We start from the raw sequence: 12,670 nt of genomic DNA, 5'->3' as shown, positions 1-12,670 counted from the left end.
ACTGCGCGAAGGTGGGGCACCTAGGCTAGGAGAGCTGGTGCTGTAAAAAGGATATAGCATTGTTTTGAGCGCTTTTTTGGTCCTAAGCAAAAAGTTTTGGCGGCAGGCTGGCTGCTTAGTGAAAGACAGCTTGGCAGAAGCTTGTGCCCACCAGAAGGACATAGACAAGCGAAAAAACCGTAAGTATTGACGTGAAGAAATAAATATGAAGCCGAAGTGCAGCTCCCGACTGAAAATCAATAATAGGCAGATTTTAACAACACATAAGTCACAAGCAGCGCTAACACAACTGCCACATGCAAAATGAAACTTTATTCAAAGACCTTGAGCAGCCATGAGGCTCAGAAAAAGAGGCAATGATAAGCATACGTTTAGTCTAACATCCATATGGATGAATGTTTTCGACACAGAGGGTTTCGTTTCCATTTCCTGTTTTCTTGCACGTGGTATTGTATGGATCTTCGTCCTCGTTCTGAAAGTAATGACATATATTGGCATCTTAAGCTAACGAGTCACTTAAAAAGAGATTTATTTTATTCATACAGTTAAACAGTTTACAAGGGTAAGGGCATTAGTTACTATAATCGTCATCGTCCTTGATTCCTGCTACCGCCCCTCTACGACCCCGATGCAAAGCACCTGGGCTTAATTCGTTATCATCATCGTTATCTGTTGCCTCTAATCTCATGTAAGTTTCGTTCTGTGGTTCCACACGCTCGGCTACAGTGCTGCTGCTAGCGTACAATAGACCAAGCATGAGTAGTGATCAAGGAATCGTCTTCTGGATATGAGATCTTACGTGGTTTGAGGCAGGGGGAGAGAAAAGTTGACTTGGCAGCAGCGGCAGCTAACCGGCACTTCGACTTATCGAGCGCGTTTTGCACTGCAGGATTGCGAGTAGTGCTCATTCCACCCAGCTAGCATCCATGTGACCCACTTGGCCGCGGCAGCTTTCCACCGGCGCTGACTCTTCCGGAAGCTATCTTCGTCGACTTCCCGGGGACTAGCTTCATTAAAGTGCTGCGCGTGAAGGACGGACCACTTGGCATCAACGGCAGCTAGCCGGCACTTCGACTTATCGAGCGCATTTTGCAGTGCAGGTTGGTGCGAAGTTATCCTGTGGCTGGTTGCTTTTTTTTGCTGTTGCTGTTGCCAAGCTTGCGTTTCTTCCTGCAGTGCTACTGAGCTTTTTGTTTGTACGGCTTGTGCGTTTCCTCATAGCAAGTGGTAATGCCTAACCCACCCCAGACCTCAGACCGGGACAATCATTCCGACCTGCGCGAGCTTTGTGCAGAGCTTAAGACACTGAAAGACAGCGTGCAATTCATGAGCGACGAGTTTGAGAGCATGAAGAAGCAACTGGCTGAGGCGCGGACAGAAACGGTTGCTCTAAAGAAGGAAAATAAAAGTTTACACTCTAAATGCCAGGAAAGCGACGATACTCTCAAACGACTTGAAAGCCGAATGGTTCAGTGGGAGCAGTACTCTCGTAGGACCAATATAGAAATCCGAGGCATCCAAGAGAAACAAGATGAGAATGTTCTTTGAACTCATATTTTCTAGCGCTTGGTGAAGACGAGGGACAAGAACACAAATACACAATACGTAGGCTGGTCTCCAACGGTCGTTTATTCGAAAAAAACATTCGATATAAGACATCTCAATTGCGGATATTGACACACGCGCAGTAGCAACGCCACGTTTCAAGAACAATTCTTTTTTTTTGATAGATAAACAGATGGGGTGCTGACACATTTTGAACTTTCTTTATCAATGCACATAGCTTTGAAAATTTCCCGTTCTGATTGCGTTTTTAGTGTTCCTAGAATGCTTGTTCCATGCAAGATTGGTGTGCAGGGTACAGGGTCAGGGTCGCCAGGGTACCATTCGATCAGACAGCGTTTGCAGTGCACCGCGAGAATCCCCCCGCCGATATGGATTCTGTTGACAAGCGGTGCTCTCTCAGCCTTTCATTAACGCCTCTTCCTGATTGCCCAATATAAGCCTTGCCACAAGTGAGCGGGATTTTATAGACAACACCGATTTTGCATGGTGCGAACTTCCATTGGTGGTTCGTAGTGCGCATTGGCTTCCTTGCCTCGCTGTTCACGAGTGGGTACAAGGGCACTAGTTTCTTCGGGGCAGTCAAAACAAGATTGACGCCACACTTTTTCGCCACCTTTTTTAGACGGTGCGACATGTTGTGAACATGTCGCATACGGCACAGCCATAAGCTGAGTCCGCCGCATGTCTTAATCCTAACAGCATGTCTTGTAGAAGCAGTTGCCAAGACATGCTGTTAGGATTATGAAGATCATGCGAGGGGAACTGTGGAGGCAAGTACGTCACCTGCAAGGTATACTACGATTTCAAGCGACAACAAATGATTTATACCCCGGGGTAACAGAAGATGTATTTAATTTGTGGAACCGTGAAGCATCTACTAAGACAGAGTACCTTTGGGGAAAATGTGTATCACAACTATGTGAATGGAAGAGACGCCAACAAAAGAAGGGATGCCAGCAAAGGCAAGTGTTGTGCATCGGTACGTCGGTACCCAGGGAAGTGGAAAAGGTCCTAAACTACGGTCCCAAGTTCTGCACGGAGCCCTAGATGACTTTGTCGATCAACTGTCAGTAGTGAGAAGGATATCGAGCAAAGCACAGGACAATGACAAGGGATGTTGCATTTGCGAAGTCCTCGAATGCCTTATGAGGCAAAAAGGAACTCAGAAAAGTGTGAGTGAACCCGTCAAAGATGCTATTCAGTATCTAAGAACTAACAATCTGAAGCTTCTAGTAGCGGTTAAGGATGGAGGCTTTGTGGTCATGTCAAAGAGTGTGTACAATGAAAAGGTTAAAATGGCATTAAGTAAGAAATTTGTAGCTCCGATGGTGACCATCCAGAAAGCGAAAAAACAGGCATTAAGGTTATGTAAAGAGAAGGGGCTGGATAATTTAGGCAAAAAGATAGGTGCCAGTAAGGAAGTGGGATTAAGTGTTTTCTTCTCCGCGAAAACACATAAAGAGGAGGCGCCACTGAGGACAATTGTAACAGAGAAAGGGTCATGGCAAGGCGTCCTTTCTAGATTCTTGCAAGAGAAATTAAGTGTCTTGAAAATTGAGGACCCGTTACTGGTTAGTAATTCTAATGAAGTAGTGGACTATCTTAAGAACCACGAAGATTCTAGGCACGTTAATTTTGCCTTTTCAGTAGACGTAAAAGAGCTTTTTTACTCGATGCCGCAGGGGGAAATCTTGATTGCGTTGCGCGACTGTATTGAAAGTGGAAACCCTTTGTCATTTCAGAATTCTACTGGCATGTCAATTGAAAGCTTTTTAAACCTTGTTTCATTTTACCTGTCATCGACTGTCATGAAGCATGAAGATGAAGAATATGTACAGAAGGATGACATTTGCATCGGGTCCTGCAACGCCCCCGTTCTTAGTTATGTCTTTTTAGCATACATTGACCAACGAATTGTCGCGCGGATTAACACTGACGAAGTTAAACGCATTTTTAGATATGTTGATGACTACCTTGTAGTAATGAATCTAACGCAGTCTGACAAACCGAACGATGTGGTGAAAAATGTGCTTGATGTTTTTAATTCCTGTAGCCTGGGTCTAGTCTTTACAACAGAAATCCCAAACGACGAGAGGCTGCAGTTGCTTGATATATGCATTAGGTTTAAAACGGCACGTGTTTGCTGGATGTATCAGCCGAGAACAAAAAAAAAAGAAATTCTCAGTTATCAATCGGCGCACTCTAAACTTGTAAAAAGGGGTATTGCCATGAATGCCTTCCGCGCTGCTCTCAATAAGTCGTGGGAGCATTGCATCACAGAAAGTGTGAGACTGCAAAAGCTTCGCCTAGAGAACGCCGGGCTTCCAGAGGAAACTGACATCTGTTGCGGAAAAGCTGCTGAAGGAAGTGAGAACTGAGAGGCAACAAAACCGTGACGATCCCCAGCGGCAGACTCAGCTTGTGGCTATGCCGTACGTTCACAACATGTCGCACCGTCTAAAAAAGGTGGCGAAAAAGTGTGGCGTCAATCTTGTTTTGACTGCCCCGAAGAAACTAGTGCGCTTGTGCCCACTCGTGAACAGCGAGGCAAGGAAGCCAATGTGCACTACGAACCACCAAAGGAAGTTCGTACCATGAAAAATCGGTGTTGTCTATAAAATCCCGGTCACTTGTGGCAAGGCTTATCTTGGGCAATCAGGAAGATGCGGTAATGAAAGGCTGAGAGAGCACCGCTTGGCAACAGAATCCATATCGGCGGAGGGGAATCTCGCGGTGCACTGCAAACGCTGTCTCATCGAACGGTACCCTGGCGACCCTGACCCTGTACCCTGCACACCAATCTTGCATGAAACATGTAATTATTCCGGAGCCCTCCACTACGGCACCTCATTCTTCCTTTCTTCTGTCACTCCCTCCTTTATCCCTTTCATTACGGCGCGGTTCAGGTGTCCAACGATATATGAGACAGATACTGCGCCATTTCCTTTCCCCCAAAACTAATTATTATTATTCATGAAACAAGCATTCTAAGAACACTAAAAACGCAATCAGAACGGGAAATTTTCGAAGCTATGTGCATTGATAAAGAAGGTTCAAAATGTGTCAGCACCCCATCTGTTTATCTATCAAAAAAAGAATTGTTCTTGAAACGTGGCGTTGCTACTGCGCGTGTGTGAATATCAGCAATTGAGATGTCTTATATTGAATGTTTTTTTCGAATAAACGGCATTTGAAGACTAGCGTACGTCCTGAGTGTTTGTGACCAAGCGCTAGAAAATATGAGTTCAAACAATATCTAACTAGCACAAGTTTCTGCCTTACTAGAGAATGTTCTTGACATGGTGACTTAGATAGGTGACTGTGATGATGTGGATTGTGCCACCATGGGTTCCGGGTGGGCACAGAAAGAAGTGTGGCCACGTGCGGGGCGAGCGGGTGCGCGTGCACGATCGAACGTTGTAGCTTGGCTTCGGGGTATTCGTGGCAGTCATTCGCTCAGTGGCGGGACGTCTTTTGGAGCTCGGCGTTTCCCCAAGGCCAGCTAGCCTGCACCGGTCGGGCATCCAGGTCCGGGGTCTGGCTACACGCGTACACTACCCACCACACTAACCTGCCCGCTGACACCAGCCTCCCGGTAGCTAGGCGGCCTAACGAGGTGCACCCGCCCGCTGACTACAGCCCCCGATAGCCAGGCGGCCTACTGTCGAGCACCCGCCTGTTGACACCAGCCTACCGGTAGCCAGGCGGCCTACCGGCGAGCACCCGCTTACAGACACCAGCCTCCCGGTAGCCAGGAGGCCTACCGACGCGCACCTTCCGACTGACACCATTCTCCGGTAGCCAGGCGGCCTATCGGCGAGCACCCGCCCGCTGACTCCAGTCTCCTGATAGCCAGGCTGCCTACCAACGCGATCAAGCGTGCTGGTACTGGCCTCCGGGTACCCAGGAAATCACCGCGAACCGGTTACCTGCTGATCCTTCCCCGGTGATCGGGCTGTATCTGCGCCGCCGTGTGTGTCGGCGCCAACAAGGGCTATCGCATCTGAACCCATAGTCGGACGTTGGTGTTCATCTTGACATCCCTAGGTTGTAAGTGCCGCGTAGTGTGTGTGTGTGTGTGTGTTAGTGTGCAAGCAGGCGATCGTATACCTTCGTCCTCATAGCTCTAGAAAACAGCGTCGCGATGCTGGATGCGGCCTGTTTTATTTCCCGGGCCTCCTGAACGGACCTGAGCCCATTATAACATCACAACTTGGCAAGCCTGCCAGGATCCGTCAGCGAGAGGGCCGAATAGCCGGCCCGTATTCACGCAGAGAGCTAAGCTTGATAGACGATGGACCTCGAACGTCTAGCCACATCGGGCGCGCAACTGGGTTTTTCGGGTGAAGAGTTGACGAAGTGGGTTGCGGAAAGAGAGGAAAGTTGTGCAGCCGCTGCGAGAGAGAGAGAGATCCTGGAGTTGAAACTCGGCGAAGAAAATCGGGAAGCCGCTGCGAGAGAGAAAGAGATTCTTTAATTGAAACTCAGACTCCAAAAAGAACTTAGGGGTAACCAGATCGCTCATGTCGAAACACTTTCAGCGTAGAACCATGGCCTTTCTCTCAACCCGCAAATACTGTTACCGTCGTTCTATGAACTGCGTGATGAATTGCATGCATACTTGCCGCGTTTTGAGCGCGTGACAGCGGGACAGGACCTGGCCTCAAGACATATGGGCTTTGGCCGTAAGCATGTGCCTCACAGGCGAGGGCTTAAATGTCATCGGCCGAATGACTGCCGCAAGGTCGTTAGATTAATAAACAGTAAAGAAGGCGCTCCTGCAGCGATTTAGATTTAATGCTCAGGGTTACAACGACAAATTTCCGAGGGCTCGAGCCGAGGATGGCAAGAAAGGGAAACAGTTAGCAGTTAGGCTTTCTGGTTACTTCAGCCATTGGATTTAAATAAGGAATGTTAAGACATTTGAAGGCCCACGCGACCATATGATCGCTGAGCTGCCATCCGATGCTGCCATCCAAAGCTCGCTGTGCTCTTGAAGGAACGGGAGTGCGAAGCACTCGATGGGCTGGCCGGCACAGCTGATGGCTTCAGCGCAGACTTTTTCTTACCTCAGAAATGTGTGTGATGTAGCGAAAGAACCCAGTAAGGTCTCTGTTGACCCGCCGAAGAAATCACAATTATAGTGCATGTTGTGCAATCGTCCGGGGCATCGGGCTTCAGATGGTCGCAGCTCCACTAAAGAGGCGCTCGGGTGCAATTCATGCGGCAAGATCGGGCACAGGGCGGAGAACTGCAGAAGTCGGCACCCGGAGAAAGAGCAGAGTGCCGCCTGCCATGCTACTGGAGCTCTCTCACCTGCCCCGCTTGCCAGCAATAAACGGCTAAAACATGTAAAACAAAAACTGCGCTCCTAGTGGTCATGACCAAAGCATGGGGAACGCACTTCAGCCTACAAGTGGACGGATGCCAGTTGCAGAAGGAGCATGAGCGGAAAAACTCGTTCGTGTTCTTCGAGACAGTCACATATAATAGGAAGTCTAAAATAAAATTATCAAGGAAAGAGGTGTGAAGAAGACGACGTGGATTAACCGAAGACTAAAAAGGATGAAGAAGTAGCATTCGGAGAGGTGGAGAGAGATGATTGGTGGAGAAGAGAGGAATGAGAAGACGACAAGGTTTACGTGGACTAACGCCAAGGCTATAAAGGGGCGAGGGAGTGCGAGGAACGGGAGGGGCGGGGGGAAGAACAGAGAAGCGGAGGCTCCGGCGGGTCGGCCACGCTTCGGCTGGAAGAGAGCGACGCCGGTCACTGCTCCGCAGAGCTCGCGTTCTACGGCTTCGCTTCGTGGACTTCCTGCCGTTCCTGAGCCCGTTCCAGGGAGTTAACTAAGGACGCTACCACCTGCTACGGCCAGGGGTGTTTCCAGCGCTGTTGCCACCCATACCGGTGGTGCCTCCAACGCCAATAACGCCGGCATCAGCTCCACGGGCGCTCAGACCGGGAGTGTGTACGGCGCAGCCAGCGACGCCAGCCAAAGCACGTCGAACTTGACCTCGACGCCGGCTACTGGACCCATACAACGCCGCAGCCGGACCGAACCAACCGTGACCACGAACGCCGACCACTAACAGTAGAACGCTAGTAGTAGACGCTGGCAGTAGTGTTCCCGGGTCGTGTGTATTTATAGCCTGTGTTTGGCGTTAGTTTTGTAAGTTTTGTGTGCTAGTGTGTGTGTCACGTAGGGTGTATTAAGTATGCGTATTTGTGGGTACACCTGTCGCCTAGTCCATTCTTTCGGCCCGAGTGTTCTTCGGGGAGATTCGTGACAAAGATAAGTGGCGAGTCTGCCAGGATTAATTCACTGTTTTTCTTTTTGCTCTGTCTAAGATCTCTCCGAACTCTCGACGGCAGGAAGTGTGGATTTGGCAAGAACGTTAGAACTGGCGCTCAAGCTAGGGTTAAGCAAGGAAGAGGCGATGCGTCTCTAGACGAGGAGAAAGAAAATGCGAAAAGACAGAGAGAGGAAAGGGCGCAAGCAAGCACAGATTCTCGCGCAGATGCTCGTGAAGCAGAAGAACACGAGGCGAAAAGAGCTCGCGAGGCAGAAGAGCGAGAAGAGAAAAGAGCTCGCGAGGGAGAAGAGCGAGAATAGAAAAGAGCTCGCGAGGCAGAGAGAAGAGCTCGCGAGGCAGAAGAACAGGAGAAAAGAAGGATAGAACGGGAGAAGGAGTTTATTTTATGGAAACAGGCGCATGTCGCGGGAGGATATGAGGAGATCACGGACAATGATCAGCGTTCCTTAGCGGGGACAGAATCTCCTAGACCGGCTAGCGTTTGTCCAAGAAAGCTGATGGCTCCTTTTGATGACAAGAGAGATGATTTGAATGCATATCTGCAAAGATTCGAACGGATAGCTTTGGGGCAAGGCTGGGAGCGCAGTGAATGGGTCACGGAATTATGCAAGTGTTTAGTCGGTGAGGCGCTGAATGTGTTTGGAAGGATGCCTGCTGCTGATTCCATGGACTACGACAAAGTCAAAAAGGCACTCCTCCAAAGATTCAGTCTTACGGCAGAGGGTTTTCGTGAGAGATTTCGCACCGCGAAACCTGAGGATTCGGAAACCGCTAAGCAGTTTTCCTGAAGGTTGACCAACTATTCTGATAGGTGGCTTGATATGTCAAATACAGAAAAGAGTTTTAAATGGGTGCGTGACAAGCTGGTCAAAGAGCAATTTTTAGCGTGCTGCAGCTCAAAGCTAGCGCTATTCCTGAAAGAAAGTTGTGTTCATTGGAAGAGTTCGCAGACACTGCAGACCAATTCCTCGAGGCTCAAGGGCTAAGAAATTTGAGTAAGGCAAAGGAGGAAACCCAAAAGACCTTAGAGACAGATGCGGAAAAACCAAGAGTATATGGCGGTGCATCGAAGGCGCCAGTAAGGTGTTTTCTCTGCGGCAAGGTGGGACACCGTGCAGCTGACTGTCGAACTAGTAGCGCTGCCCACCCCAAAAAATAGATTTTGTGTAAAGGTTGTAAGAGGAGGGGTCATACTCTGGATGAGTGCCGATACAGAACGCAGGACCGAGCTGCATGCGTTGTCGACTCAAGGGTAGAACTTGTCACGCCATGCGAAGTTCCACAGCTGAAAGGAGAGCAAACGCCGCTGGAAAATGAGGCAGTGAGTGGAACACCCAAGTCGAAAGCAGCAATGCCAGTGGTGGTTGGGCAAATAGGAGACCGTCCTATATTGGTGCTTAGAGACAGTGGAGCCAACACAGCCTTGGTTCGTAGAAGACTGGTGAAGGACGAGGATCTTACAGGGGAAGCGTCGGTCGTCACTCTTGTACATAGCACAGTAAGGTACCTTCGTGAAGTCGATATGCCAGTGTCCACGCCATATTATACTGGACAGGTAGTGGCAAAATGCGTAGACCAACCCATCTACGATGTCATCTTGGGAAACATTACGGGTGCAATAAGTGTCAAAGACCCCGATCACGAGTGGAGGATGCTCGACGTAGAAGAGCACCCAAAGGAGGAAAGCCCGCGACAGCTCAGACCGGTGCAGTCAGGTTCTCGTCGGCAGTGGAGACAAAAGCTCAAGCGACCACCCGCAGCGTCCGCTCTCTACTCCTGTTACGACGTGCCTGAGCGTGACACCGGGTGAAATTCAAATTAGGCAAAGAGAAGACCCTAGCTTGAAGGCCTGCTTCGAAAGAGTCGTGAAAGAGGTGAAAAGAAAGAAGACTCGTACGTCATTCGAATATCAATTGGTTAATGGTCTTCTGCCCAGGGAATGCATATTTAGCTCAGAAACGCGGGTCCAACAGCTGGTGTTACCGAGAGATATGCGAGAGACAGAGCTATGCTTAGAACATGACGCCATTATTGCCGGACACCAGGGTGTTCAAAAAACAGTATCTAGGATAACCGCGGAGTTCTTTTGGCCAAGTGTCCAGAGTGACGTTAATTGCTTTGTTCGCTCATGTGACGTGTGCCAGCGCACAGTTCAGAAGGGAAGAGTTTGTCCCGTTCCTTTGGGCAAGACGCGAGCAATCGACCTGCAGTTTCAAGGAGTGGCTATTGGCATTGTGGGGCCTATCTCTCCAGTTTCCGCCAGAGGCAATAGATATGTGCTTACTCTGGTTGACGTGGCCACTCGTTATCCTGACGCTATTCCATTGATTGCTATTGACAGTATCCAAGTGGCGGAGGGCCTTGTGGAGATGTTCTCGCGTTATGGGTTCCCGGGGGAAGTTTTGAGTGACCGGGGCTCGAACTTGACGTCAGAACTAATGAAGGAGGTTAACCGAGTTTTATCAGTAAGGCAGTTACTAACAACGCCATACCATCCCATGTATAATGGTCTTTTAGAGCGGTTCAACGGCACCCTCAAAAATATGATGAAGAAAATGTGCCAGGAGAGACCTTCTGATTGGGATCGATATCTCCCAGCTCTTTTGTTCGCTTGTCGCGAAATACCGCAAACGAGTCTTGGTTTCTCGCCTTTAGAGATGATGTATGAGAGAACCGTCAGTGGTCCACTTACAATACTCAAGGAGCTGTGGGCTAATAAGTATATTGCATAAGATCTCAAGAGAACATACACACACGTTCTTGTGTTGCCGGGAAAAGTTGGAGGAAACATGCAGGTGGGCACATCAAGGTCTGGAAAGGGCACGCGAACTCTATAAGGGATACTGTGGCAAGAAAGCCACTCACTGACGTCTTAATCCAGGCGACAGGGTTCTTATCCTGCTACCCACGGATCATAGTAAGTTACTGATGCAGTGGAAGAGCCCTTACCTTGTGACGCAGAAGAAAAATGACACGGATTACGAGATATTAATAGATGACACAAAGAAGGTTTTCAATGTAAATATGTTGAAGAATTATGAAGAAAGAAGTCCCGTATGGCGGTAGGCCCCCAAGGTAGCATGCTCGGTAGTGGCCGAGGAGACAGATGATGTTGCCCAGGTACCCACGTGCAGCGGGAAGAAAAGGGTAGGATGGGGTAAGGCTCTAATGAACCCCAATTTGAATGAAGACAGACGATCACAGCTCTACCCCAAATCTAGGGGGAGGTGTTTTCAGATGTGCGGGGCAAAACGGAGGTCATATGTTGCAAATTACACCTCTCTACAGATAGAGCCAACTAAACGGCTATAGCTATTTCTGGAATATATCTTTTTGGTGTTGATGTTGACTTGTTGGTGTTGTTGCTATTGTTATGTGATTATACAAGAGAATGTGTTGTGGACAAACATGTTTATTAGGGAGTCTGTACGGACAACGGCAGCGGTGTGTTAAAGCTCCGAAAACGCAGTTTCGTGTGCTGTGTTAGCGGTGTGCTTTTTGTGTGCTATACATCTGCGGTGTGATGTGTGCTGGGTCGAGAATCGCAACAGAAGGTAGTCGTTTGGCTGGATGGCTTGGACTTGAGGATGGTGTGAGCAGTTTTGCATGGAAAAACTCATGAGAGGGGGCCCTTTTCACATATAATAGGGAGTCTATAATAAAATTATGGAGGAAAGAGGTGTGAAGAAGACGACGTGGATTAACCGAAGACTAAAGAGGGTAAAGAAGTCTTCGGTGAGGTGGAGAAATATGATTGGTGGCGAAGCATTCGGTGAAGTGGAGAGAGATGTTTAGTGGAGAACAGAAGAAGGAGAAGACGAGAAGGCTTACGTGGACTAACGCCAATGCTATAAAAGGGCGAGAGGGAGCGAGGCACGGAGGGGGACGAAAAGAGAAGTAGAGGCTCCGGCGGGTCAGGGAGGCTTCGGCTGGAAGACAGAGACGCCGGCCACTGCTCCGCTGAGCTCGCGTTCTACGGCTTAGCATCGTGGACTTCCTGCCATCCCTGAGACCGTTTCGGGGGGTTAACTGAGGAAGCTACCACCTGTTACGGCCAGGGGTGTCTCCAGCGCTGTCGCCACCCTTCCGGGTAGTGCCGCCAACGCCAACAACACCGGCATCAACTCCACGGGCGCTTGGACTGGGAGTGTGTACGACGCAGCCAACGACGCCGCCAGCGACGCCAGCCCAAGCACGTTGAACGCCACCTCGACGCCGACTACAGGATTCATACAACGCCGCAGCCGCACCGAACCAACCGTGAGCACGAACGCCGACAACTAACAGTAGAACCCTAGTAGTAGACGCTGGTAGCAGTTACCGGGTCCTGTGTATTTATAGTCTGTGTTTTGCGTTATTTTTGTAAGTTTTGTGTGCTAGTGTGTGTGTCGTGTGGGATGTATTATGTGTGCGTCTGTGTGGGCACACCTGTCGCCTAGTTCATTCTTTCGGTCCGAGTGTTCTCCGGGGATATCCGTGACAAAGATAAGTGGCGAGCCTGCTAGGATTCATTCACTTTTTTCTTTTTGCTTTGTCTCGTATCTTTCCGATCTCTCGTCGGCAGGAAGTATGGATTTGGCAAGAACGTTAGAACTGGCAAGAACGTTAGAACGAAGGAAGAGGCGATGCGTCGCTGCGACGAGGAAAAAGAAGAGGAAAAAAAGCAGAGAGGAAAGGCCTCTTGTACGACCTCGTGCTCGAGAACATCCCAGGTGTCCGGGAGCCACATGACCCGAACCCAGCCCGGATAAACACACGTGTTAGCAAGCATTGCACGGCACCAGTTCCC

General features: G+C 49.4%; 1 protein-coding gene across 1 annotated transcript in view; it reads right to left on the bottom strand.

The window, feature by feature from the left end:
- Positions 1-290: 290 nt before the first annotated feature.
- LOC144130158 (uncharacterized) overlaps positions 291-12,670 on the bottom strand; it is a 91,860-nt gene continuing 79,480 nt past the window's right edge. The window contains exon 7 of the mRNA XM_077664165.1: positions 291-472. Within this exon, the coding sequence (XP_077520291.1) occupies positions 377-472 (96 nt within the window). The 3' untranslated portion in view covers positions 291-376. The remainder of the gene's footprint in view (positions 473-12,670) is intronic.

This window comes from Amblyomma americanum, chromosome 4 (assembly GCF_052857255.1).
Source record: "Amblyomma americanum isolate KBUSLIRL-KWMA chromosome 4, ASM5285725v1, whole genome shotgun sequence".
Classification (NCBI taxonomy): domain Eukaryota; kingdom Metazoa; phylum Arthropoda; class Arachnida; order Ixodida; family Ixodidae; genus Amblyomma; species Amblyomma americanum.
Note: the sequence above shows the minus strand (reverse complement) of the source record. Positions and strands in the feature narration are given on the sequence as shown.